General features: G+C 52.7%; 8 protein-coding genes across 8 annotated transcripts, besides 2 other annotated features; 5 read left to right on the top strand and 3 right to left on the bottom strand.

Moving 5' to 3' along the window:
• Window positions 1-463: 463 nt before the first annotated feature.
• Window positions 464-1,363, top strand: PODANS_3_6070 (uncharacterized protein; the record flags this gene model as incomplete). Its single annotated transcript, XM_001909373.1, has 1 exon — window positions 464-1,363. The coding sequence occupies one exon, from the start codon at window positions 464-466 to the stop codon at window positions 1,361-1,363; it is 900 nt and encodes a 299-aa protein (XP_001909408.1).
• Window positions 1,364-2,388: 1,025 nt separating this feature from the next.
• Window positions 2,389-2,994, top strand: PODANS_3_6060 (uncharacterized protein; the record flags this gene model as incomplete). Its single annotated transcript, XM_001909372.1, has 1 exon — window positions 2,389-2,994. A coding segment is annotated over one exon (606 nt), but the record flags the coding sequence as incomplete, so codon positions are not given.
• Window positions 2,995-4,854: 1,860 nt separating this feature from the next.
• Window positions 4,855-4,985: a sequence feature (rRNA 5S).
• A 57-nt stretch (window positions 4,986-5,042) lies between these two features.
• Window positions 5,043-5,178: a sequence feature (rRNA 5S).
• A 622-nt stretch (window positions 5,179-5,800) lies between these two features.
• Window positions 5,801-7,074, top strand: PODANS_3_6050 (uncharacterized protein; the record flags this gene model as incomplete). Its single annotated transcript, XM_001909371.1, has 3 exons — window positions 5,801-5,822; window positions 5,885-5,905; window positions 6,065-7,074. The coding sequence occupies 3 exons, from the start codon at window positions 5,801-5,803 to the stop codon at window positions 7,072-7,074; spliced, it is 1,053 nt and encodes a 350-aa protein (XP_001909406.1).
• A 76-nt stretch (window positions 7,075-7,150) lies between these two features.
• Window positions 7,151-8,317, bottom strand: PODANS_3_6040 (uncharacterized protein; the record flags this gene model as incomplete). The annotated part of the gene is made up of 2 exons (XM_001909370.1): window positions 7,151-7,486; window positions 7,586-8,317. The coding sequence occupies 2 exons, from the start codon at window positions 8,315-8,317 to the stop codon at window positions 7,151-7,153; spliced, it is 1,068 nt and encodes a 355-aa protein (XP_001909405.1).
• A 760-nt stretch (window positions 8,318-9,077) lies between these two features.
• On the top strand, window positions 9,078-11,503 carry PODANS_3_6030 (uncharacterized protein; the record flags this gene model as incomplete). The annotated part of the gene is made up of 3 exons (XM_001909369.1): window positions 9,078-9,522; window positions 9,573-10,981; window positions 11,042-11,503. 3 exons carry the CDS (start codon window positions 9,078-9,080, stop codon window positions 11,501-11,503), a joined length of 2,316 nt encoding a protein of 771 aa, XP_001909404.1.
• Window positions 11,504-13,157: 1,654 nt separating this feature from the next.
• On the bottom strand, window positions 13,158-16,035 carry PODANS_3_6020 (uncharacterized protein; the record flags this gene model as incomplete). Its single annotated transcript, XM_001909368.1, has 3 exons — window positions 13,158-13,810; window positions 13,865-15,575; window positions 15,637-16,035. The coding sequence occupies 3 exons, from the start codon at window positions 16,033-16,035 to the stop codon at window positions 13,158-13,160; spliced, it is 2,763 nt and encodes a 920-aa protein (XP_001909403.1).
• A 3,555-nt stretch (window positions 16,036-19,590) lies between these two features.
• Window positions 19,591-21,066, top strand: PODANS_3_6010 (uncharacterized protein; the record flags this gene model as incomplete). Its single annotated transcript, XM_001909367.1, has 1 exon — window positions 19,591-21,066. The coding sequence occupies one exon, from the start codon at window positions 19,591-19,593 to the stop codon at window positions 21,064-21,066; it is 1,476 nt and encodes a 491-aa protein (XP_001909402.1).
• A 1,746-nt stretch (window positions 21,067-22,812) lies between these two features.
• Window positions 22,813-24,303, bottom strand: PODANS_3_6000 (uncharacterized protein; the record flags this gene model as incomplete). The annotated part of the gene is made up of 1 exon (XM_001909366.1): window positions 22,813-24,303. The coding sequence occupies one exon, from the start codon at window positions 24,301-24,303 to the stop codon at window positions 22,813-22,815; it is 1,491 nt and encodes a 496-aa protein (XP_001909401.1).
• Between the last annotated feature and the right edge of the window lie 935 nt (window positions 24,304-25,238).

Genomic DNA, 25,238 nt, shown 5'->3' with positions numbered 1-25,238 from the left:
TTTGGGAAGGCGATCTAATTGTAATAATAACAAATTATGAAGAGCATCCCACTACTTCAAAAGTCGAAGGGCAACATCAAAATAACTGAGCTGGTCGAGTAGTCCAAGATTACATAGAGGCTGTCGAATGGCGGGAGAGAGAAAAAGGTCAAAAAGCTCACCGGCCAACCCCCTCAGCTGTCTGAGGGAGGTGGCTGGCTGCGAAAACCGGATGGTTTTGCTTCGGATCGAACTCGGGGGCTATCGGTTGCAAGCCCCCGGCGGGGGCCAACAGCAGCTCCTCCACCTTGACCATTTGTCCTGACCAACAAGTGGCGCCCTGATCAAGATTTCGGAGCTGCTGTTGGAAGGTACATGGTCGACCTAATATATATACCGTGATTCTGCTTGTTGGGAAGGAGCAAGGATTGAGTGTGGGAAGGTGCACATATCAACTGGGGGAAGGAACGACGATGGGGTGGTGATGGCGGGGTTATCTTATCAGACGAACTTCCCTGCGTCCCCAATGCCCCACCACTCGGCTCAACCCGCCTTGGCAGCCCATCTCAAACTCAACGTCGGTCTGTCATTTCCGCCCTCTGTCTCCCTGAGATTCACACCCACCTCTACCAATTTTAGATTTGAGTTGGGCAAGAAGCAAAACGCCAAAATGGCCGACGAAGAGCTTATTCCCGTCTCCCAAAAAGTCCGCACCATCTCCCACATGAACAACGACCACCGCCTCGACCTCCAGCACATCCTCCAGCACTTCAACAATCTCAACGACTATGAGGCCCGCGACCCGGAAATGGTGGACATCAACCTCCAGTTCATGACTGTGAAGACACCTCACACTGGAAGGACGCACTACATCAAGTTCGAGCCTGAACTCGCCAACTGGGCTGAACGCCGCGTCAAGCTTGTCGACATGACCCACCAAGCCAGGGTCGGTCTTGGTCTCGAGGCCCCCGCGGAAGAGGACGGCAAGGACGAGAAGGGGGTTGTGGTGAGGGAGTATATGCCTCCCCGACCATTCGACTGGGTCATCTTCCTGGCGGTGCTGTTTTATTATTTTAACTTTGTGGCAACTGTGAAGTTGGGGGTGCTGGACGGGCGGGAGTGGATTCTGGATGCGTTTTGGCCGTTTGGGGGCCATCAAGGATGGATGTGGTTGACAAAGACGATTTTTTGGCCGGTGATTGCGATTCATATCTCCGAGGCGGCTTGGTTGGAGAGGAGTAGACTGAGCAAATTTGGTGTGGAAAGGGGTAGTGGGGTTTGGTGGTTGTGGATGGGGAGTTGCTTCATTGAGGGTGGGATGGCATTTAAGAGATTTGATATCTTGGTGAGGAGGGCGGAGGAGAAGGAGGACAAGAAGCATTAAGGAGGGGTATGGAGATAGACGGTGCGAAGGTGAGAGGACTGGATTTTAATGGGGTGGTGATGGTGTGAGATAGGCGCGGGAACTGGCACGCTATGTAGAGACTGTGACCAAACCCTTAGGGTTTAAAGGATATTTAATACGCCTCTCAACTATCTTCCAAGGTCTGGAATTCGACGTTGCAGTCTTCATTGATTTGTTCACAACGTGGCTGGGTTTACAGGTGTTGACTTGGCAGCATAATTGATGCCGGTAATTGGTGATTCTTCTGTTTTGTACTCTTCTTCACAGAGAGATAAAAAGAGAGGATTGGCCAGTCTGATTGACTAAAAAGCTCACTGGCCAGCCTTATACTTTTGGAAGAAGGAGAGTGACCAGCTACGGAAATCGGGGGTGCAAAGGGTTTACTTCGGGCAGGTTTCGAATCTGTGATGTCCAGAACCCCGATGATCATTGCACAACCACTTGACCAATGTGCAATGGTAAGCGTACTCCCAGAAGTTCGACGGCCAGTCATCGAAGAAACCGGGGCTGATTACCCGGGAGACACGTGATGATGACGGGGTGACAGTTAAGGATTGGCATCCGGCACATATCAGGTGTCTGACACTGAGAGATAAATGGACAAGACGCGGAACTCTCCAGGCAATTAACACATTTTCCTCTGCCCTCAGCCTCGGAGTCAAATCCGAACCATCCCGCGTTAAGACATCGTGCCTTGACTTCCTACATTCCATAGGGCTACATATACCCCGGCCTGCCCCCATCAACGCTATTCGACACGAGGTGCGGGTTGATCCTTACCTCTGTTGACGTTCGTCCCCTCATCCAACAACCTGTCAGTCAGAATATGCTTTATAATGCTCGCAACAAAGCTTACAACTAGGGCCAACTACCGAGTAACTGTTTCCTACACCAGTCCCATACCCAGTACGGTCCTTATCGTTCTAGCAAACCACTAGAACAGCCATGCAAAGTCTCGGGGTAGCCGACAATTACTGCGTTGGCCTAGGATCTTGGATTAATAGTCTCATGGCCCGGTATCGGGAGCAACACTCACGCTGACCAGAGAGCACGGCAATCTCGTAATAGCATTCACAGCCTTTTTTGTCACCATTATATCTTCTCGCTTCTGGCGCATCTTGTTCCATCGATACTACTCTGATGTTTCACCTCACGATGCTCTTCACCACCAATGCCAAGTCACCTTGCGAAACTCGGCCTCCCCAGCGAGTGGTCTTTGGACACTCGGTCAGCTGGCTTTCGTCCGGTGCGACAGAGCAAAACATTCCATCATAAGGGTGCTTCCGGCTTTCTTCTCTGCTTTTATCTGTGCTTTCGGACGCGCCCTCGCAAGTGGCTTCTCTTCTAACCTTGCAACATCGAGCAGCCACGAGGTTTTACTTGATGGTTCAAATTGTTCCCTTTTCAGGTTGAGAGAATCCACTCCCGGCAGTTTCAGTGCAGCAGTGGATGCGAGTGTAAGAAAGGCCAACACCGCCACGAATTATGCTCAAGATTGCTATAATTTCAGTAACTATGGAGGATGCAGTGCTGGCTCACCCTGCAACCCGTTTGTCGTTCCACGGCTAGCCCTATCGCAAGACACCAATTGCGCCGTGTCCTTTCAGTGATGGGATATGTCGAAATGAGTCATCAAACATAATTCTCGATACCGGTTATATCGACAGTCACGATCATCTCGGCATTAACTCGCCAGAAAAGAACCGACTGCTGTCCCGGACTGTTGCCCATTGTGCGCCACTTCGGACCGAAGGATACAAAACCAATATTCAAGAGAACTTCCCAGCGTATTACTACGGTTTGACATATCTTCCACGTGATTCGCCCGTAGATCCAAACAGCGAGATGAATTATACTTTGAAGGTTCCGAGCGTGACATTCTAGAATCTTCAGCTAGGCGACTGGGAGCACGGGATTGGGTCTCCTCCAAGTCTTATGTGAGCTGCAACCTCTGTGGAAACCATGGACATAACTGATACATGTTAAACACAGTGTGATGGGCGCTATCAATAGGAACGGAATCACTGTGTCAAAGATCTCCGACTTTTATCCCATCCCAGCTTTACAACGCGCTGATGCCGATGTTTCCATCATTTTGCTTGTCGGTAACGGCGCCGACAGTCTCGGGCTTTATCAAGATAAATGGTACCAGGCGGATCTCCCTGAGTCGGTCGTACGTGGCACTGACCACAGGGGCACCAGTACCACAATACAGCTCTACAAACTCCGGGAAGCCGCGTCGCCCTTGGCTTGTGCCCAGCAGTATCAGATTTGCTGAGGCTCCCCCCCTCCAAACGGCCGTTGTGGGCAGCTTGGTAGCTGGCTCGATGTGAGAGCCGGCGCGTTTCAACTCGAAGATGAGGTTGAATCTTCTGCCGATATAATGAGCCTTTTCGAGTGGCGTCTTGATATCATCGAGAGCACTTTGATTGCCTACCCCCGTTCGAAACGGTCGTTTTTGCAGGCGTGGATCGTCTGCTCTCTTACCGGACTCTGCGTTCCGGATTGATACCCTTGATACACGACCATCAATGGAAAACAGACGTCACAAATATATGGTCATTTTGAGCTGCAGCTTGCGGTGGTGGAAGCAGTCACTGGGCCGAAAGACTTTGTTCTTCATTCGTATCGTGTCTTGCCGAACAGCTCTTATCAGCGGGACATGTGCTATAGCCGGGCAAGGTTCACCATTCTCTCTTGCTGGTGGCATTTGATGCGCTGACTAGTCGACTGCAAAAGATACAAAGCCGGCAACATACCTTTTTTAGTACATTCGGACTATCCCTCGCATTGGCTCTAGGCGCTATCATCATTATTCTGTCATTAATTCTCGAACCTCTGCAGAGCTGCTTCGACCAGAGAGTCAAGAAGAATGCATCACACCGCAAAGATCTGGAGTGGATAACCAATGAGACACTGCACCTCCATTGCCTCGCCTTCAAGAACTCCGGCAATGGATCATGGTCCGATTTCCACAAGCGTATTCCCTTGACGAAGCCCGATGAACTCCTCAAATCACTCACATTTGCACCTCCAAAGAATGAGGCTGCAAATGAGACCTCGACACAAACTCCGATGTCAAAAGACGAAAGCACAGATACTAAGCCACCTCTGACAACAACAACAACAACAACAACCACAACAACAACAGTAGAAGTGGTCGAACTCAGCAGGAACACCACTGTCAAATCAAAAGAAATTGGTTTTTCCATTCAACCAACTCGAAACATCGTCAAGGACACCACAAAGCTACATAAATTCCAACAAAAACACGACTAGCCATTCCACCACCAAGGACCCTGCACGTCAGTGGACACGAGACTAGGATACTTCATCTCGCGCTTTACCGCTTGATGATGACGGTAGTAGAAACGCAGCGAGTTTGAGGTCAAGAGACTCTTGTCTTCCAACGCAACAGGAAATGAAGACAACAAACAACCAGAATCACCCAAAAAAATAGAAGATTCCGGCAAAAGATTACATACAACACCAGGGATTCCCCAGTCGTCACCGACCTGAGTACTGATCTGGCCCTCAGCTGTTTGACTCGGGCAGAGCGGACGGGATGCCGTATTTTCAGCTGGGTGTGGTCGTATGTGACGGTTTGGGTCAGGAGATGGGTTCATGTGTGGACAATGAGACTGAGGAAAAAAACAGGAAAAAGACATACAACACCGAGGATTCCCCAGTGGTCACCCACCTGAGTACTGGTTCGGCCCTCACCAGTTTATCTAGGGCAGAGCGGACGGGATGCCGAGTATTCTGGTGGGTATGGTCGTATGTAATGGTTTGGGATGGTATTTCTGGCTGTATGGTGGTGATCAGGGGTAAAAGGGGAGAAGCAGTGTTAGGGTTATATGACTGGATGTGTTGGTCGGATTTCTTTGGTGTCGTGAAGGCTTATTTCCACGATATGTTGTGAAATAAGAAGAGCGATATGTCCGGTCGCTTCTTTATTCATTTTGGAGAAGGATAGGCGATGGGTGATGAATGATGAAATGACAGCAGGTTATCCTGGTAGTTCGATATACCCCAGCTCACAGATCTTGCAAATGCTGCTCACCGGGTCAACTTTTCCTCGTCATAGTGTCCAAAAGAAGAGATGCCGACCGGAGATAACAACCGGACATTGCTTCCCAACGCTGATCACGTAAGGAAGAACAATGCGATGATGGTGTGCGATTGCGAATTGTGCCGAACAAACATCTCGGGCTAAATCAACCCCACTGCAGCATTTGGTGGGGGGAAAAAGGCAACGCGGGGTTGAGGAGGGAGTGGTGATGTACATGGGTATAAATATAAACACATCGTCATTGCCTCATCTCTTGCTTGAGTTCTCATCAACAGCGTCACTTGAGCATCACGATACGCACACAAAGAGAAGAGGGAAACGTGAGGAGAAAGAAATCGATCAAAATGACCAAGGTTCTGTTGACTGGTGAGCGGCTCACTGATTTTGATCTTTTGATGGCATGCATCATATACTGACGTAGACTGCAGGCGGCTCCGGCTTCATTGCGGGTATGTGATCTCATCATCACCACGTTTAAAGATTCATCGTGCACACACACACACACGGTCGGATCCGTTGCCGGCGGTGGAGTCTTCCCCGGACCGGACCAGCTCCGATCAACCATCCCGGCGCTCAGTTTACTAACAACAACAACAACAACACCACAGCCCACATCCTCGACCAACTCCTCTCCGCCTCTCACACCGTCATCACAACCGTCCGCTCCCAATCCAAAGCCGACGCCATCACCTCCGCCTACCCCTCCCAAACCACCTCCGGCCACCTCACCGTCGCCATAGTCCCCGACATCGCCCAACCCAACGCCTTCGACTCGGTCCTCCAAACCCACGGCTCCGGCCTCGAAGTAGTCCTCCACACCGCCTCCCCCTTCCACTTCAAATTCAACGACCCAAAGAAAGAGCTCATCGACCCCGCCCTCATCGGCACAACCTCCATCCTCTCCGCCATTACCAAATTCGCCCCCTCCGTCCGCCGCGTCGTCGTGACCTCCTCCTTTGCAGCTATAATCAACGAGGCTCACGTCTCCGACCCCTCCACCGTCTTTTCCGAAAAATCATGGAACCCGGTCACGATAGATGACATCCACCGCAACCCAGCAACCGCCTACCGCGCCTCCAAGACCCTGGCGGAAAAGGCCGCCTGGGAGTTTGTGCAGAACAAGGAGAATGACGCAAAGTTTGACTTGGTCACCATCAACCCGCCGATGGTCTTCGGGCCGGTGGTCCACCATCTTGCTACCCTCGAGGCGATCAACACTTCTAATGAGAGGATCGTGGATGCCATCAAGGGGAAGTGGAAGGGGGAGATACCCCCGACGGGCCAGGCTTACATCTGGGTTGATGTACGGGATGTGGCGACTGCTCACGTAAGGGCTGGGTTAGGACTTGTGGAGGGGGTAGCTGGGAAGAGGCTGTTTGTTGTTTCGGGGTGGTTTTCCAACGCTCAAATCGCGGAGGTGTTGAGGAAGAACTTTCCAGAGGATAAGGAGAAATTGCCTGAGGAGGGGGTCAAGGGGGGAGAATTGCCGGAGGAGGATAAGAGGTTTGGGTATGATAATAGTGAGACGACGAGGTTGTTGGGGATTGAGTGGATTGGCTTAGAGAGGAGCATTGTTGATACGGTGAGGAGTTTGAAGAGGGTCGAGGTTTCTGCTTAGATATAACACCGTTGATAGCGTTGGAATACAGTATATGATATTGTTGTAAATTCTGGATCGTGATGGATGGCGGGGCTCAGCCCTGCGCCTTGATCCTCTTCATGATCCCCTCCTTCCACTCAGCATACGCCTTCCTTTTCCTGTCAGTGAGAAAGTCGTATCTCTCCTGGAACATCGTATCCGCCCGCCTGAGCTGGACGGGTTCCGCGTTCCTCTCCTCTCTCTCTGCATCCTCCTCATCATCCCGTGCTCGTTCTTCATTCATATGCACCAAATCCTGCACGCCCTTTGCCCAGTCCAACTCCAACCAACCATGACGGTTGATCACCAAGGCAGACATATCCAGATCCTTGAGCTTGACATCATACCACCACTCCCACGCCTTCTCAGCATCACCGTCCTTAACATTGACCTCGACCTCCTTCCTGGCTCTATTGAGGCGTGGGACACGACGTTATGGTCAGGTGAAAGATCTCGTCGACTGATCCAGATCTTGGCCGGGAAACGTAACGCCTCGCCAGACAAACAGATACAGAGCACCGAGTAACGAGACCAGGTTGATTTTCACCCACTCGTCCTCTGTCGGTTTGCCATTGGGACAAACGATAGACTCAATCCCGGAGGCCACGATAGGGCCGATACTGGCTGGGCCGAGTTCCTTGCATAAAAACCGCAGCGTTGGCCGGATCCATAACGGTAAAGGTGGTGGCTTTCTTTTTGACTGGGGGGTGGTCCCTAACTTCTTCTTTGAAGGCGTGCCATCTGCGTTACTGTCCCGAAAGTCCGCTAGCGACTTCTCCTTGCTTGGCGTTGTTCTCCCTGGTAGAGGCCTGCTTTTGCTTGCTTGTGGTGAGGTACCAAGCGGCGCAAGTTGTTCTCTTAGTTTTGTGCTCGGTGTGCGGACACGACCTTCAAGACCACCGCGAGCTGATGTTCCTCGCCCTGGGGTTCCAGTGCCAGATGGGAGGATTTTGTCGAGATGGCTGTAGAGGCGTTTGTAGATGCGTGGCGGGATGGGTGGCCGGGGCTCAATAGGGGGCAAGTTGAGGGTGGTTTTGAGTCTTTCGCAGGCGATGTGGGCACAGGCGTAGGGGCGGGCGATTTCCTCTTCGGCTTTGAGGGTGCTGGCTTTGTGACGGGATTGGGCGAGGAGGGAGCTGGCGAGCTCGGTGAGTTGTGGGGGGAGGGCGGCGTTGTGGGTTGGGATGAGGGAAAGGAGGGCTTGCTCGATGGAGCGGTTCATTGTGGCGATGCTGCCCCTATGAGTCGGGGTTAAGTGAAGATGTTGAGTGCAAGTGAGGTGAGAGTTGTGATGAAAGCTGAGATATTAACCAAGTTAAATAAGTAAGGGAAGAATGTAAGAAAGTAAGTGAGCTCATTCAATTCCAAAGTTCTGTGACAAAAACACCGTCATTAATGGCCATCAGTTCATAGACATGATTTCGTGTGTGAGCTGGACTCAGACGCGAAACGCGAGTAAGGGACGAGAAGGCGCAACGCCAGGTCACGTGTAGCTTGCCGAAAAGAGTGGGCCCTCCAACGGGGAAATACCGGGGTGGTGGAGCCGGGTGGCTCAGGGTGCTCTGGCCACTGCCAAGGCCTGCCGTTGAGGGACCGAGTGTTGAGTGGCCAGCCGGCGCTGAGCAGATGTTTCCCAACGTCTGGCCTTGCATCATCTTCGAGTTTGTCTTCCAATCTCATCCCGCATTCCTTTTTCTAGGGGACGTGAACAGTTGCTGTTAGAGTGAGAGTGGTCGCAACAACAACAGCAATGGCTCTCCACGCAAGTGGGCTGCCGGTATGATGCCCCGCCTCCCACCTTCCATCTTGACCTTCCACTGACGTGATGCCGTAATCTTCAGAGCATCGCAGCGGCGACGTCGGAACTGTGGCCGTCCATCACAAAGTCCCTGGCCGTCCTTTCCTCGACGACGCAGCACGCCCGTGTCTCGGCTGCTCCTGTACCAAACCCGACATCCTCGACGACCAAGCTTCCTAGCTTCATGCGCAACGCTCCACTGGCAAAGCTCGCTCTCGAAACATCTTCTCAGGCAAATGTATCGTCTACCAACATTCTCTCGGTATTATCTACAATGTCTCCCGGCTCCATCGCTATGGCGAACCCCCTCATCCGCAGCTCTCACGCTGCCCTGATGGCCCGTCGACCCCTCGGCACCGTCCCCGGTCTTCGCTTCATGAGCACCACTCGCCCCCCGATCCGTATGCAGTCTGTCTCCTGGCCTGCGCTCAAGACGCTCGATGCTCTCCCGCCTCGAAATGTTCAGTATCGGTCTTTTGGTAACTCCAACTTGGTTCCTCACCACCTCCTTTCTCGCACCGAGGCTGCCGCCAACCGGAATCCCCAAAGCGCACCTACCCAGGCCAGCTTTTACCAGCTCCTGCTCAAGGCCAACATGCCTGCCATAGTAGTGGAACGGTATCAGTCTGGTATGTCTTTCCCTCTCAAGGTTCTGTTGACTACGCTAACTTTACCACAGGACGCTTTGCTGCCAACGAAAGTGCCACGCAAGCATATAACCAGGCGCTTGCCATGATTGCTGGAACACTTGGCAGTGCCGGTCAGGCCTCTGCGGGAATCAGTGAGCAGGCTGCAGCTGCTGGACAAGCAATTGCCGCTCAGCGCAACGGCGGCAATGTCGCTGTCTCTGCTGGCGTTACTGGAAAGGGCGGTGCGCTTCATGTTATCGTCGACGAATCGTTCGGTAGCGCTGCTTTCCGGTGGTTTAAGTTTATGCTCTGGTTCAGTTTGTGCGCCTACGTCAGTCTCGTGGTTATGACCATGGTCGTTGAAACAGTTAGTTCGCTGAAGAGACCTGGTGCCAAGGTTGACACTATGGAGGCCAAGGCCGAAAACCAAAAGGCTCGATTCTCAGACGTTCACGGCTGCGATGAGGCCAAGGAGGAACTTCAGGAGCTGGTCGATTTCCTGCGCAACCCCGACAAGTTCAACACACTTGGTGGTAAGCTCCCCAAGGGTGTGTTGCTTGTCGGACCTCCCGGTACTGGTAAAACTCTCTTGGCTCGGGCTGTTGCCGGTGAGGCTGGTGTGCCCTTCTTCTTCATGTCTGGCAGTGAGTTCGACGAGATTTATGTCGGCGTGGGCGCCAAGCGTGTCCGCGAGCTCTTCAATGCGGCCAAGGCCAAGTCTCCTTCCATTGTCTTCATTGATGAGCTGGACGCTATTGGCGGCAAGCGTAACTCTCGCGATGCTACCTATGTCCGGCAGACGCTGAACCAGCTTCTCACCGAAATGGACGGTTTCTCTCAGAACAGCGGCGTTATCGTCATTGCGGCCACCAACTTCCCCGAATCTCTCGACAAGGCTTTGACTCGTCCTGGCCGTTTCGATCGTCATGTCGTCGTCTCTCTCCCCGATGTCCGAGGCCGCATTGCCATCCTCAAGCACCACGCCAAGAAGATCAAGATGGCTGCCGATGTGCGTATGGAGGACATTGCCGGCCGTACCTCTGGTCTTTCTGGTGCTGAACTTGAAAACATCGTCAACCAAGCCGCCATCCACGCCAGCAAGCTCAAGAACAAGGTCGTCACACAGAAGGATATGGAATGGGCCAAGGACAAGGTCATCATGGGCGCTGAAAAGCGGAGCATGGTTATCACTCCCAAGGAAAAGGAGATGACTGCCTACCACGAGGCCGGCCACGCCCTTGTTGCTTTCTTCAACAAGCAAGAGGGCGGTAGCCATCTCTACAAGGTCACAGTCTTGCCTCGCGGTCAAAGCTTGGGTCACACCGCCTTCCTCCCGGAAATGGATAAGTACTCTTACACTGTAAGAGATTATCTTGCCATGATCGACCGTGCCCTTGGTGGCAAGGTTGCAGAGGAGATCGTGTACGGCAGCGAGTTTGTCACTAGCGGTGTTAGTGCTGTAAGTGTACCCGCCGCGTCCATGTTGGACCCGATATGAAGTGCTAACACATTTACCTAGGATCTTGACAGTGCCACTCGCACCGCCTGGCACATGGTTGCCCAGCTCGGCATGTCACCCAAGCTTGGCCCCGTTGAATACCTCCGCAAGTATAATGAACTCAGCTCGGAAACCCGCGCCATGGTCGAGTCCGAGGTCAAGAAGGTCCTGGATGACTCTTATGCCCGCGCCCGTGCGCTGCTCCTGTCGAAGAGGACGGAACTCGACCTGTTGGCTAAGGCTCTTGTCGAGTACGAGACTCTTGACCACGACGAGGTAGTCAAGGTCCTCCGTGGCGAGAAGCTCACGGACCGTATTGCTGTGCCCGTTGGCCCCATGACGGTGCAAGCACCAACCGATCCCTTGGAGCCAGGTCTGCCTCTGCCAGGGCTGGGTGATGATGGTGATGGTGGGAGTGGCGGTCCACCACCGCCTGCCCCACCACCACCAGCGCCAGCGAGGACGTCATCGGAGGAGAAATGAAGAAGATGAAACGATAATGGGTTGGTTGGGTGTGTTTTTCGATAGCGTAGATTGGAACGATAGGGAAACAATCAGGCGGGGTGGTTGGTGGGTGGATGGATTGGCATTGATGGCGTTTTTATGAGTTGTGATTACACTGTCCTTTTATTGGTTTCTTTTGTCTTCTTTGATACATTTTCCTTCCCCCACCAAATGATGTGGTGGGTGAGGCATACATTACTACACTCTTCCATAGCGGTCTTTAAAAAGGTCATAGATGAGATGAGCGAATGTATATGTAAGTTGTGAGATGAGAATGGCTGCTGAGATGAGTGTGGATAGGTTGTGAGGGTAGAGGTTTTAATAGAAGATCTTTAAAGGCGTCTCATACCTACCTACCTTAGGTCAAATGCCTACCCAGACAGAAAAGGCATGATCTATACCTCCTCTTGTCAGTCTCCTACATCTTTGCAGACCTTGCAGGTCTTCTAAGCCTTGCATTGGCTACAAGCCTTGCAGAGAGGGCAACACTTGCAGAAAAGCCCGTACTTGTAGACTTGTAGACTTGCGAGAAGAAAACCAGGAAATCTAGCTAGAATAGAGAACACACATTCTTCACGCATGAAAAACAATGGCCTTGAAGTGTAGGGATCTTTTCTCCAATATCACCCCCCCGCGCGCTACTCTGTCTAACCTAGTCTTTTGTCAAGTCTTTCTAGACAAGCTTGTTATTTTCGTGCTTTGAACTCGACGTATATACGCAGGGGACCTTTATGCTGAAAAAGGACGATGCTGAACGAAAAGTTGTACGCCAATTCTGTTATGAAAAGGAGATGTTTGTTTTGGCAATTAAGGACTTGTTGTTATTCTGGTGAGAAGGAGAGGGGAGTTTCAAGTGTTCTGTTTATCAAATAAAGCAGCAGGTTTCCAGAAAAGAAAAATACATGTCTGTCAAGGAAGGGGACGGGTATCAAATGATAATTCTATCAACATGTCTAGGTGACTTGAACACAATACGGCCAAAGTGTTCCTGGAGATCACATTATAAAGCACAAGTTCACTGAATCTACCAAAAAACCACCGGCTTATCATTCCTCACCTACTAACTACTACTACAACAACAACAAGACTACCAAAAAAAAAAGGGTCATTCATGAGCTGCTGCTAAAAAAACATACAGAATGGATATCAAGATAGAAAATTAAACCCTTTCCCCCCTTTCTTTCTCCCTCATTTCCATTCCCACTCCTCACCACCTCCGCCTTTCTCCACCCCCACCTTCTTTTTTTTCCTCCACAATCCTCCCCTTATTCATTCGAAAAGAGAATAACAAGTTTGTGTGTGAGTGTGAGTGTCGTAAGCATTTGTGAGGAGAAAAAAAAAGACAGCTGACATGGGGAATAAAGCTAGGCTGTGTGTTGCTAGGAAAGATCGCGAGAAGAAAAGAGGAGCTTGGTTGGTATAAAGGGAAATACAAAATATGGTAGAAATAAAAACGCCAGGCTGCAAGTAGGCCTCGCCCCTTCTCCGCAAGCAAATGAATCGTCGTCGTCCAGAGAAATAATAGAACCCTTCCTACTCGTCGCAAAAGTGGTATAGAGACAATGTACAAATGAACCAAATGACCGCCGTTGAAAAAATCATGCTGTTTACATCCACCATCACCGGCTACCCTTTAGCGACCGAGGCCGCCAAGGGCGCTGATGCGGGCACCAGAAGGCCTGTGGATCAGGCTCTCCGAGTGCTTGCCCACGACTCCCGCTTCCTGGGGGACGGAGTGGACATCAGACTGAGATCCGTCGATATCGTCCTCGTCGTCCTCGACGATCTTGGTGGGGATGTCATGGTGTCCGTGGAGGTAGTGCTGAGAGCCTCGCTCAGGGGTCGTGGCCGTGCTAGCGAAAGACATGCTAGTGCTGCTGCGGTTGGGAACGAGATCCGGTGTGGGTGGGATGCTAGAGAGCCGCCCGCTGTTCGGTCGGAGGAGGGTATGGTCATCACTGACATCGGACGTTGCCGCCGAGCTGCGATCGTCGTCGGACCGGGCGATGGAGATATTACTCCCTCGGCGACTTTTCGACAACCGCGAAGAACGGGAGGCCGAAGAATCCGACCTCCCGTGCTCCGCGTCATGTGCAAGTTGGAGGCCTTCAACAGCGGCCTGACACTGTTCCGAAATGTTCCGGATGATATGGGCGATGGCATCGGTCTTGTCCTTGAGGTGCCGATCCGCCACGTCGATGAATGCTTGCGTAGAGATTCGTCTGCTAGCAGCATTCAGGTTCTTGAGGAACCGCTCGTCATTGCTAGACTCGCCAGCAGCTTGGGCTACATGTTTGTTAGTCTGAAAGATTCTTTTACAGCGGGGAATAAACAACATGCCTTCAACCGCATCAACGGCGTCTTGCGCAGCAAAGCCAGCCTCAATCTCAGCAGCGAGCTCCTCGGGAGACGTCAGAGTCTTCACGAGGTGCTCCATGTGGTGATGTTGGCCAGAAATCAAGCTACGCAGGTGAAGCACAACACGGCGGGCTTCGTCACGCTGTCTTGAGATGGCTGTGTTGGTGGTCTGGAGCGTTGACAGCTCCTTGCGATTCCTCTTACGCTCGCGCTCAAGCTCCTCGGCAATCTCCTGCTGGAGGACAAGAGCCTCAAGAGCATCGTCACGCTGCTTCTCGGTGCCAGCCAGACGATTGGCAAGACGAGCGGCGTCGTCCTTTTGCTGATCAATAAGACTGCCCAGGCGACGGTTCTCGCGCTTGTGCGTCTCAATCTTGACCTTGAGATCTTGGGTCTCCTTGGTGAGGGTGTCAGCAAAGGCCTGGAAACGCTGGAACTGCTGCTTCCAATTGTCGCACTCCTCCATAAGGTAGTTGTTCCGCTTGTTGACCTTGCCGAGTTCGGTGTCCATCCGCCCCTTAAGGTTGATAAAATCCTGCCAGGCCTCCAACGCGTCGCGTGAGTACTGGTTACGTTCACGGACAATCTCGTTCAAGTGCCGCATGGAAACCTTGGTCATCAGTGGCTTCTTGACCGACCCTCCAAAAACAGCCTTCAGGCCGGTGTTGCGGCCCATCTTCTCGCACACATGGTCCATCACCGACATGACGGCATCTTGATTCCACCATTCAGGGTCCTGAATAGACTCAACTTGTCCACGCATGACAATAATCTGACCCGCGGGGACAAGCTTGCCGCCGCCGTACGCAGAACGCAAGTGCTGGGGAACACCCGATGGTGTTACATCACCATTTAGAGCCTGGGTAAGGCGGGTGATGAACTTGGTGCGCTGGTTAGGCTGGAGCGCAGAGGGGGGGTTGGAAGTGAGCACAAAGTTGCGGTCGAGATCCACCACCAGAGCATCTGTCGGCGCAGTGAAGAGCGTTCTGCACTCAGCAGTGATACCGAGGATGTACGGGCCAGGCTCCTCGACAAGGTCCTTGGCATGGCGAGCATGCACAACAGGGACATAGAGACCACTCCACTCATATACGCGCACACAGAATCTGACAGTCTCGGCGGCCATGGTGAGCATGGCTGGGTAATGACTGACAAAAATGATGCGGCGGGTGGGCGAAATGGCAGCCTCGATCACACCAACAATGTTGGGAACCGAGAGACAGCAGAACAAGGGCCACATGGCAAAGTTTTGGAAACCAGTGGGCGAAGAAGGAAACTGGTAGCAGAGCGCATAGTCCTTCATGTCGATGCGAACCAAATCGTTGAGACGAGGGGCGGGAAAACTCAGAATTCGGGAAACCTCCTCGGCGTGAAAAAGGTTAGTAGCCTTGTTCCAGTGAATCCACATACCACGCAGATAGTCGCCGAGCAAGTTGTACAGCGGGTAGCGGGAGAGGAACGAAAGGCAGTAGGGGATCCAGTACTGCTCGTCCGGGTTGTCGTAGAAGTCGGGCTCGGTGCGTTTCCTGAGATCGCGGATCGTCTCGGCTCGCCTGTCATCGGCGCGGGACCACACCCGCAGGCAGATACCGTAGAGCGTGTGGGAGGAATCCTGCTGGAGCACAAAGGCGTGGTGGACGCAGTGAGGCTGGCTTCTGCCGGTGCAAATCTCGACATCGTGGGGGAAGCATGCCTACATCGACGGGTTAATAAGCACATCCAGCAGCAAATTTGGGAAAGTTTCCATGACATACCCTCATAGCAGAGTGCAAAGCACGAGCAATCTCATTGTCCTGCTCGAGCCTGGGACTGCTCCCAAGAATCTCGGGAAGCCAGAACTGAGGAACGGCACCCTTCATGTGGCCAATCTTGCCCTGCTGGGGCGTTGGAGCCTTCACCCATTGCGAAGGCTCCCGGCCGACACCACAGACCATGTACGCATGAGTAAGGGTCTTGGGAGTGCGCTGCTGAGGTTTGGCGCTCAACTGGCCAGGAATCGGCTGGGTAATGCGGGAATGGAGGGACGAGGTGCGGCTCGGGATGACGAGGTTGGCGTCTTGCTGATCACGGGTGACAGGACGTCCGTCGCGGTGATCACGGTCGCTGGTTCTCGGACGGGTGAAGGAAGTGTGGGCTGTTAAAGAGGGCGCCATTTTGAGTTTGTATGGCACTCAACGGCCAATCCGTCTTCAGTGGTCGACCGCGGGAGCGCCAGCGTTGGAGCTTCTCCGGGGGTTTTTTTTGGCGTAGGTTGGAGCTTGTCTCAATTAAGGGGCAGCCACAGCCGGAGCGGTGATCGCCCGGAACGTGTAAAAAAAATAAAAATAAAACAGGCGCCTGCCGTTGTTGTCGTTGTTGACAGAAGAGAATCAATCACTGCCAATGCAGTGAAGCGGCGAAGAGGTACTGAAGCTGAAGCAATTGCAGTGGGAAAAAGGCCGAGTGGGCACGCGGGACGCTAAGATTTCAGCGTGGAGCTTGTCGGCTGGCGAAACGAAACACCTTGGACCCGACAGACTGGCTGCTGATGCTGCTGCTGCTGCTGCTGCTCTCCCTGCTGCCACTTACAGCTTGCTTCTCAGAGAAGAGAGGAAGCAACAAGAGCCAGAGACTCGAGGAGAACCAGAGGCAGAGGCAAAGGCGTAGGCAAAGGCAGGAGACGAGATAAGAAAGGACCGTGATGGAGAGAGTATGAGAGTGAAAGTGCGACCAAGCTCGTTGAAGAGAGGCCCTGGCCCCTCGCAGGGATGCAACGGAGCAATCAGAGGGCTTGAGGCAGGTCGGGCTCAACTGTCCTGAGAAGCTGGCTGCAGGCGTGGTCACCGTCCACGGGGAATTGGGAAATAAGGTGGACGATGCAGGTGCAGCTAGGGGCAAAGCGGCCAGGGGTTTTTTCAGCAGGGGCCTGGGTCCAGGGCCCATCAAGATAGGCGCTCATTTCGAAAGTCTGTACCCAATACTTGCCGTGATCCGCCAATTGCTACCAAAAGGTCCGCAAAAGCATGGGATAGCATAAGTTCCCAAGACTTCCGTTGCCATCCCGAGTGGCCCCTGCTCCATCGTGACAGTGACAGTTTCTTGACTGCTGCAGAAGAAGAATCATCCCTCTCCTTGATTCCTGAATTCTGCCGCAAATCGAATCGATTGCTCAATGCTTCATTACGGCAGTATCCGTTCTCTACCTCGTTATCTTGAATCAAAGTCATCCATTCATTCATCCATTCATTCATTCGCGAGCACGACAGGCAAAAGACAATGAGTCCTTTTTCGTGAAATGAGTGGATTCGATCGTCGCTCTCCCCAGTTGTAATTAACCCACGGGTGGTCTTACCATTACACAACGCCACGCTTTCTAGGAAGGAAAGAGAAACCTCGGGCTTTTGGCCAAGTGAGAGCCAGCCAGCTGGGTCCCATGGGTTGGCCGTGGTGACGAAAGAGATGGCACTGATGGCAAGCTGGCGACGAGTCCAGTTTAGCTGGAGATCAGAATTCATCATCATGGGTACGTCCGTAATGGCCCAGGCTGTCAATGACTGACATGAGCGGTCTGAGCAAACGGGCAAACGGACACACACGGCGCACTGATACCGGGGACGCCGCGTGTTTGAGGTGATGGAAGCCGAAGAGATCAGCGCTCCCCGTGGACCGGCAGCAGCATCGAACAGAACAGGCTGCTGTTTGGTGCGGTGAGCCGGGTGGTGTGCTTCGGTGTAGCCTGGAAAGTGCCCGTATTGCTTCGTTGTGTTTCCGTTTCGAGTCGACCTCCCCCCGCGGTGTCAAAAAGCAGCAACAAACAGCGCCGCATCCTGCTGCAAGTTCACGAAAAGTGCTTCTGAACCTGGCAGCGGATGCAACCTTTTGGACTATGTGTTTGTGTTCTGGGGGCACGCTTTGACCCCTGATCGAAAAGACGCAAGACGCACGATGCTCCGAGCGTTTGCAGCAAGCGGGGAAACAACTGGTCCAGGCGTTTTCAACGGCCAGACGGATCCCGCTGCCGGCAGAGGGCGAGAAAATACAGTCCTTTCTTTTGGAAAGGGATTCCTCCTCCTCTGAATCCTATCTGATCACTGACTTGGATGATAGGTCGAAAAGCCCGCCAAATCGTGAGACAAGCCACCCTATGCAAGACGGCAGACGCACAGGAGAACTGCCCTTTGATCCACGAAACATAACGCAGTCTGCAGTGCAGATGCCACAGTTGCATCGCTGATGGATAACAAGCCACAGGAATCATGCGGAGGCACATCAACATGGAAATGCGCCGGATTGGTGCAATGTTTCCTCGAGTCAATCACCGTCGCAATCAAGCCAACACGAAGAAGCAATCACCATGGCTACTTTTTTAGAAGAAAAAAATACAGCAACCCCACGGCAGCTCGCAGCTTTTATTGTCTTGGTGGCCTCTTAGTAGGCCATGATATATATCTTACCTAGGACAAGCCTAGGTGAGGGGCAGACACGGCAGACCCAAAAGCAGCAGTCGTCACATTTTCATATCCATCGCCCATATCCCATGTCATAATACACCTCTGCTATTGGAACACAGGACCCGGTTTCGAGTACAGAGCGAGGAAACTCGACGTCGGGAAGTGCCATGCCCTCCCTCCCGCCACCTCCGCGCCCCGCGGGAAGGGAGAAAACGAGACAAACGGTGCCGACAAGCTGTGCTACCGCAAAACCCCACGCATGAACAAGTGCTTGGCTGCCCTTGTTTGAGGAGGAGGGGCGGGGAATTTGATATGGGCCGCAACGGTATCACAAACAGTCGCAACGTCCCTCGTTTGTCGGTCCCTGATCACGTCGTCAGCATCTCTCCCTTTTTTGGAGTATTGAGCGGTGAAGAATCAAAGAATTTTCATCAGAGAAGAAAAGGCGAGAAAAAGCAACATGACCCCATTCCGATGACAGGCCAGGACTTCCAGGCCTGCCTGGCTGGTGGTGTTTTCGTGTCCCTGTCCGCAGTGCGGGGGACTGCAGATGTGAGGGTCCGAATTGGGAAGGATACCCCTGGCTAAGCCTGTTTGAGACGTTGCATTGGTTTACGCGATGAACCTGCTTGGTCAGCAGCAGCATGAGGCCATCGCGAGTTGACCTTTTTGGTATGCCGAAGAATCCGGGAGTTGGAGTGACGGTGATGATTTTCTGTCATTCAACTTCAGTTGATCTTCTCTATAAAAGTGCCAGCTATTGATAGCGTCAAATTTGGTGTGAAACGGCCACTTATGCCGGCGCCGTGAAGAGGCTTGGCTGGTGAAAGGTCCAAGCACCGTTGCGATCCACCGCGTCCACGTGGGGTCAAGGTTGAGAGCTTTGTGAAAGAAAATAAAAAGAGCGGCCGTTTTCTGAAGTTTGACAAGTGGCAGTTGGTGATGAGAAGTGAGACTCACACATACAGACTATCTCTATCGGAGTTTCGCCAATCGAAGCCCAACGTCAATTCAAGATCCAAAGTCAATCAATCAATTGCTGTGGAATGGAGGCGGGAGCTAGTGTAATAAGAGATTGGCTGGCTGGGTTGTTCCATGCTCCTATCTTATCGTTGCCTGCCGGCTAGTAGTCCCCACTGAAAATTGCGATAAGGCTTACTCGGCGCAACGCGATCCCAGAAACGTCAAGCACCGATTCAACTCTTTCATCATCAAGCTTTCCAGCTCCAAACATTCTGTATACACCATATCGCGTACCACATGCTATAGGCCGTTACAATGGCCGACTCCTCATTGCTCACCGACCTGTGCACCATCTGCCACGCCGAACCCCCGAAATATACCTGCCCGCGATGCAAAGCCCAGACCTGCTCTCTCGCCTGCAGCAAGAAACACAAGACTCGCGCCAGCTGCGATGGCGTCCGCAATCCACGAGAATACATGCCAATTCACGAACTGCGCACCCCTAGGGGTATTGATCACGACTTCAACTTCCTCTCATCCATCGAGCGCGAACGTCTGCGTGCCGAGCAAGACATCGTCGAGGTCCGCCGGCTGATGGACGCCAAAGAACTACACCCACCAACCCCAGCAGAAGAACAAAAGCTTTTTCGCAAAGTATGGGACGGTGACAGGTTAAGCTTTGAGCCTGTAGAGAACAATACCCAGCACAATGCCATCGTGGCCCAGCTGCGCCGTCGGCTGAGAAACCTCGACATTGAGGTGGTGTACATGCCCAAGGGGATGAGCCGGCAGCGGGAGAATAAAACGTCGTGGAATAAGAGGACCAATGCGATAAACTTCCAGGTCGAGTGGTTGATTTATGATTCTTCGTCGCAGCAGAAGCCATTGAAGGTGCTGTATAAGGCGCTGGAGAATATACCGCTTTATTCGGCGTTGACCAATACCGTCATTTGGCATAACGGGCAGCTGGATCGTCTTGTGCGCGAGGCAGATCCGGAATATGATGAGAGGAACCCGTTGAAGAAGCCGAAGGCGGAATACATCCCCGTTACGATTCAAGGCCAGTCTACACCAGCGTGGTCATCAGCACCATACTGCTTCCAGAACCCGCTGGACTCAACCTGGTTTTCGTTCTCGTCGGCACCCTCTGTTGAGTCGACACCAGAAGAACAATACCATAAATACAGCTTTTACCTAAAGAAAGCCACGAAAGAGGCGCCCAACAGCAGGACTTTGATCCCGCTCTCCCCGGACAGCAATTTGAAAGATGCGCTGTCCGGAAGAACAGTAGTTGAATTCCCTACCATTGTCGCCATTCAACCCGGCTGCCCCCTCCCACCGTTACACGAAATAGGGGACTGGACGCCCCGTCCCCCACCGCCACCGCCGGCACCCAAGCCTGTGAACGAAAAGAAAAGAACGCTTGAGAAGGGTCCTAGAGGGAGGGGTGGTCGAGGCGGCGGGAGGGGTGGGAAGAGGGTTAAGTTTGAGAAGGGGCAGGATACGAGGGGTGTTGAGAAGGAAGAAAGTAGCTCGGACGAGGAGGGGCAGATTGATGAGGATGAGGGTGTGGAGATGGAGGATAGGGGGCAAGGGATCAGGATTGATAAGGATGAGAATGGGGTTTTGAAGGTAGATTTGGGGACGGGGGGGATGGTGAATATGGATGATGTGGCGAGGGCGATGGCGATGGATCAGGAGAGGTGGGAGGAGGAGAAGGAGAAGGAGAGGAAGACGGTGAAGTTGCCGGGTGGGGGGTGTTTGGTTGATTACGGGAGTGATGAGGATTGATCGGGATGTGGAATTGCTGTGATGTTGGGTGAGAAGATGACATTTAGAAAGACGTTAACAGGCACATATGTGACAGTGGCTGGCTGCATTGATTGTGTGCTTTGTTGTTCAAGAGAGTGCTGGCGTGGAATCCATAAAGGGCATTCTCGTCTTCCACTTGTTAGGTGCCCTACAAACTACTTGACGGCAAGACAATGGAAACCGACAGGGGACTCTACGCTTGAGACTGCAGGTCGAGAAGAGAATATTCTTGATTATTGGTTGGTGTTTGATGGACATGATGATATAACAAAAGACAGGCTTACATCTAGATTTTGAAGAGGGTGGCAAGAACACGGCGTGGTTTGATGTAAATTATTGGATTACGGCCTCTCACACCATGCTCTAGAATGGAGTTTCTACACTTAGCAAAAGGTCGTAGGTGATGTTGAGTGTCTAAAGTGCGAAGTTGTCCGTAGGTGTTATTTCGTGAGAGAGTATGATGGGTGTCTAGTTGGTGAACCAAGGTACTTCCAGGATGGAAGCAGATGACAAATAAAGGCTCTGCATTGATAGGAGTCGGTGGCTGAGGTTGTGCGGTGATGATCTGTTCATGATGGGCACTACTATCTTTGACGAAGGGGTAGTAACTACTTATGACCAATATTTCAACGAGGTGGACAACCCATTGCGGTGCCTCGACAGTTGCTGAAAACCGACGACAGTAAGACATAGTTGCTTCAGGCAAATTCCGCTGTGTACGATGCAGTCAGCATTTAGCCGTGCTGACCAACAGTCAGGACTTGCTCCTTGCTTGATGGCTTTCCTAGTGATGGTACGAAGGGTATATATACCCCCCCTTCTGTGCCGACTGACATCCTGATGATTGGCAGGTTTTCATCCCGGCGGTGCAATTGGCTGTTGCGACGGTCAGGATTGCCTACTGTGCCTGGCGTTCTTGGGTTGAAAATTCTCTGGGGGTTGGGATACATTCTTGTGAGTCGATGGGTTCGAATTCAGAATCTAGCTTAATGAGCTCGGTTTTTTGGAGATGGTTGGGGGTGGGTCTTAGGTTTGTGAGGTTGGGGGTTATAATGTGGTTGTCTGATATGGATAGGAAGGGGTCGGAAAGTAGGTTTGGGTATCCAGGGGGACTCTTGAGGTATTTTGGATGAAGTTTATGGTTTGTTAGAGTATGAAGTACCAGTTGGGAATGCCCTCCAGCCGATGTATTGAGTGTTGACATCAATGCGAGGAACTGTACGCCAGGTATGCCAGGTGAAAGTCAAAGGCAGTACCGTTTCCAGCCCCGTTGAATGAGGCTACGGTCTTATGGCTAAATCGATACAACCTTTACGTTTCATTACTTTTGAGATGGGAGGCACCGTGGTCAAATTCACAGCTTACTCTGCTGCCAAAACACAGCAGACTACGTTGGAGACATCAAGCACATCACCTAGCGCCGACATGTGGACTTTACAGATCCATATCAAATCACGACCAAGTGATGGTAACGAGTCGTGTTGTGAGATCAGTCGGCCTTGGCGCATTGTAGCTGTCTGTGTGTAATTATCACGATGCGCTTTGCACCCACACATGGGTGGAGTTTTACACATGAGGCAGTCACGACTTTACTAATAGGCTTGCTCCGTACACCAACAAAAACACCCGGGTATTATTATCTTTGCTTCCAAACAGAACGACAAAGAGCCTCCCTCCATTCCATTCCATTCCATTCCATCATCATGCAGCCGTCCTCTCCTGCGCTCAGGCGCCCTTCTCATGCTCCTTGACAAGGTACTCATCCAGCTTGTCCCACTGGCCCTTAACCTTGTACGCTGACGTCCAGTAGTTACCCTTCTCATCCTTCCCAAACACAAAGAAACCATCGACAGGCTTGATGGGACCGTGGTTCTCCTGAACGTATGAAGGCCGGCATGGTACACCTGGCTTCTGCACCTTGCGAGCAGGAGCAAAGTCGAGGTTGAACAAGCCCGCCTTGGACCAGTTGGAGAAGCCAATCTGGGCCATGCCGCCGTCGCCAAAGATGACAATTGGGAGACCAGGCCCTTCACGCACCATGGCGTAGTAGGCCTCGTGCTGAGCCCGGGTGCCTTGTTCGTTGATGGCCCGCCGTACTTGTCTTGCGAGCCAACTGAGGGGCTTGGTGTTGACATCACCAGCAGTGACGAGAACGTTGCCCCAACCGAAAGCATTGCCGACATAGGGACTCTTGGATGCCTCAGGGATCAGGTCACCTTCGAATGCCTTACGGAGCGACATGGCAATGGATCCAGCCACTGTCCTGTTGGGGTCCATGTCCTGGGGCCCGACAACTGACTTCATCGTCCAGGCAGTGAGGATGTCGCCTTCAGTCAGGAAGACCTTGGATGGGTCCTCGCCCTTTTCGGTTGCTTCAGCCCGGAGCTCCTCGATTGCTTTCTCCATCTGCGTCTTCCAGTACGATTGCGGAATGCACACCATGCGGTTTTCCTTGGCCCGTGCCAACATATCGAAGCCATATCCGAGACCCCATTTGAGCATACCGCCAATTCCAACCTTCTTGTCCATCAACAGATGGGGCTCTGTTGGCTTTCGGGTTCCTTTAGCCAAAGCCTCGAACGGGTCGCTGTCCAAACCGCAGGGCGTGGGAATCTCGTGCTCCTTGCCCCAGAGCATGTTGCTCCAGCCCTCGACGACATATTGCATACCCAACGCATCGAAGGCAACATGCTGCCATTGGAGAACGGCAATGGTTTTGTCGGTGAAAGAGTTGACACGCAGACCTAGGACGGGCATGTCAGAAGTGAGATAATCGCTGATGCCGCCGGGCCTGTGACCAGGCTCGAAAGCCAAATCAGCGAGGTCGTCAGGGTCCGCGACAACCGCCGGCCTAGTGGACGGTTGCGGGATTCGCGAGGCAGCTGGGTGCTGGGCGGCGGGGACTCCGTGATCGACATGGGCGTAGTTGATGATGGGACGGTCAGCTGAGAAGACAGTAGGGATATGCCACTCGATCGCTCCGGTTGTTGGGTTCTTCCGGAGACGTCCTCCAAGTCTCTGCCAGCCTTCCCTCTTCACAAGACCCTCGAGGGCTTGCTTCAACTTTTCTGGCTCCAACACATCGTCGAACACAATAGATACGGCCATGTTGTTGCCCTGCACCAGCGGGCCGCTCTCGAAGAAATGGAGCGGCACCACCCGGTCGGTATCGACCGTTGGGACGGGTGGCTTCCCGCTACCGAATAGTTTGTTCATCTTTGTCAGCGGATCGAAAGAAATGAGCGACTGCCGTTGCTGAGAGCGGGCCAGAATCGAAATCGTCAGAGAAATAGGGGGAATAGGCAGAGGATATCGCCACAGAAAGAAAACACAGAGTCGCAGCCTTCAATCTCGTCAACGTCTTTGTTTCTTTTTATCAGCTTCTCTTGCAACGCAACGACACGGGGGAATCGTGCGAGTAAATCATCGTGTTTGGCCACGACGAAACCACAATTTCGGCCTCTCGGGGCCCTCGGTCCACGGAATCATTGCCCTGCGGTCCATCGTGTGGCCTCGCTTATGGGAACGATAGCCCCCTTGGAGTTTGGGGGTGCCTGGCATCTCGTCCCCCAGACAAGGGCTCTGCAGATGTGATTTTGCTTCTGCTGATGCCGTTAACCGTTTTCGGTAGCCGCTACGGATTTGCTGCAGCCAACATCACGCTACGGCGTGGGAAAAGGGGTGTTTTCGTTGCTTTCCTGGATTCCTGGCACGGTTGCCCCTTTTCCCCGGCTGATGATCTCTGGCAATTCATCGTTTCCTGCCAACCACTGCCAGCAAAATGGCAACACGGGGAACCCGGCCGCCTGGCCCCGGTCCCTACCGCATGCCTGCCGAGCCGAAACTAACGTGACGGCGCCGTCGCCCGTCGCACGGATTATGGGTCCCGTACTTGGGTCCCACTCTCAGACGTTCCTCGGTGCCAAACCGTGGGATTGGGAGTGGGATATGAGGGAAACTCAGGGAAATCGCCAATTGCGATTCGTTTCAAACCTCTGCTTCTTTCCAGTAGCGCGGAACTATCAACCCACTTCCTGCATGCCAAATCACCTTTTGTTCAACCAGCAATAGCACTTCAAGACCATGATCCTGGAGCTACACTACCGAGGAATCAAGAAGCGACGGAAGGCACAACCGAATTTGCTTTTTCT

Source organism: Podospora anserina, chromosome 3, assembly GCF_000226545.1.
Source record: "Podospora anserina S mat+ genomic DNA chromosome 3, supercontig 2".
Lineage (NCBI taxonomy): Eukaryota > Fungi > Ascomycota > Sordariomycetes > Sordariales > Podosporaceae > Podospora > Podospora anserina.
Note: the sequence above shows the minus strand (reverse complement) of the source record. Positions and strands in the feature narration are given on the sequence as shown.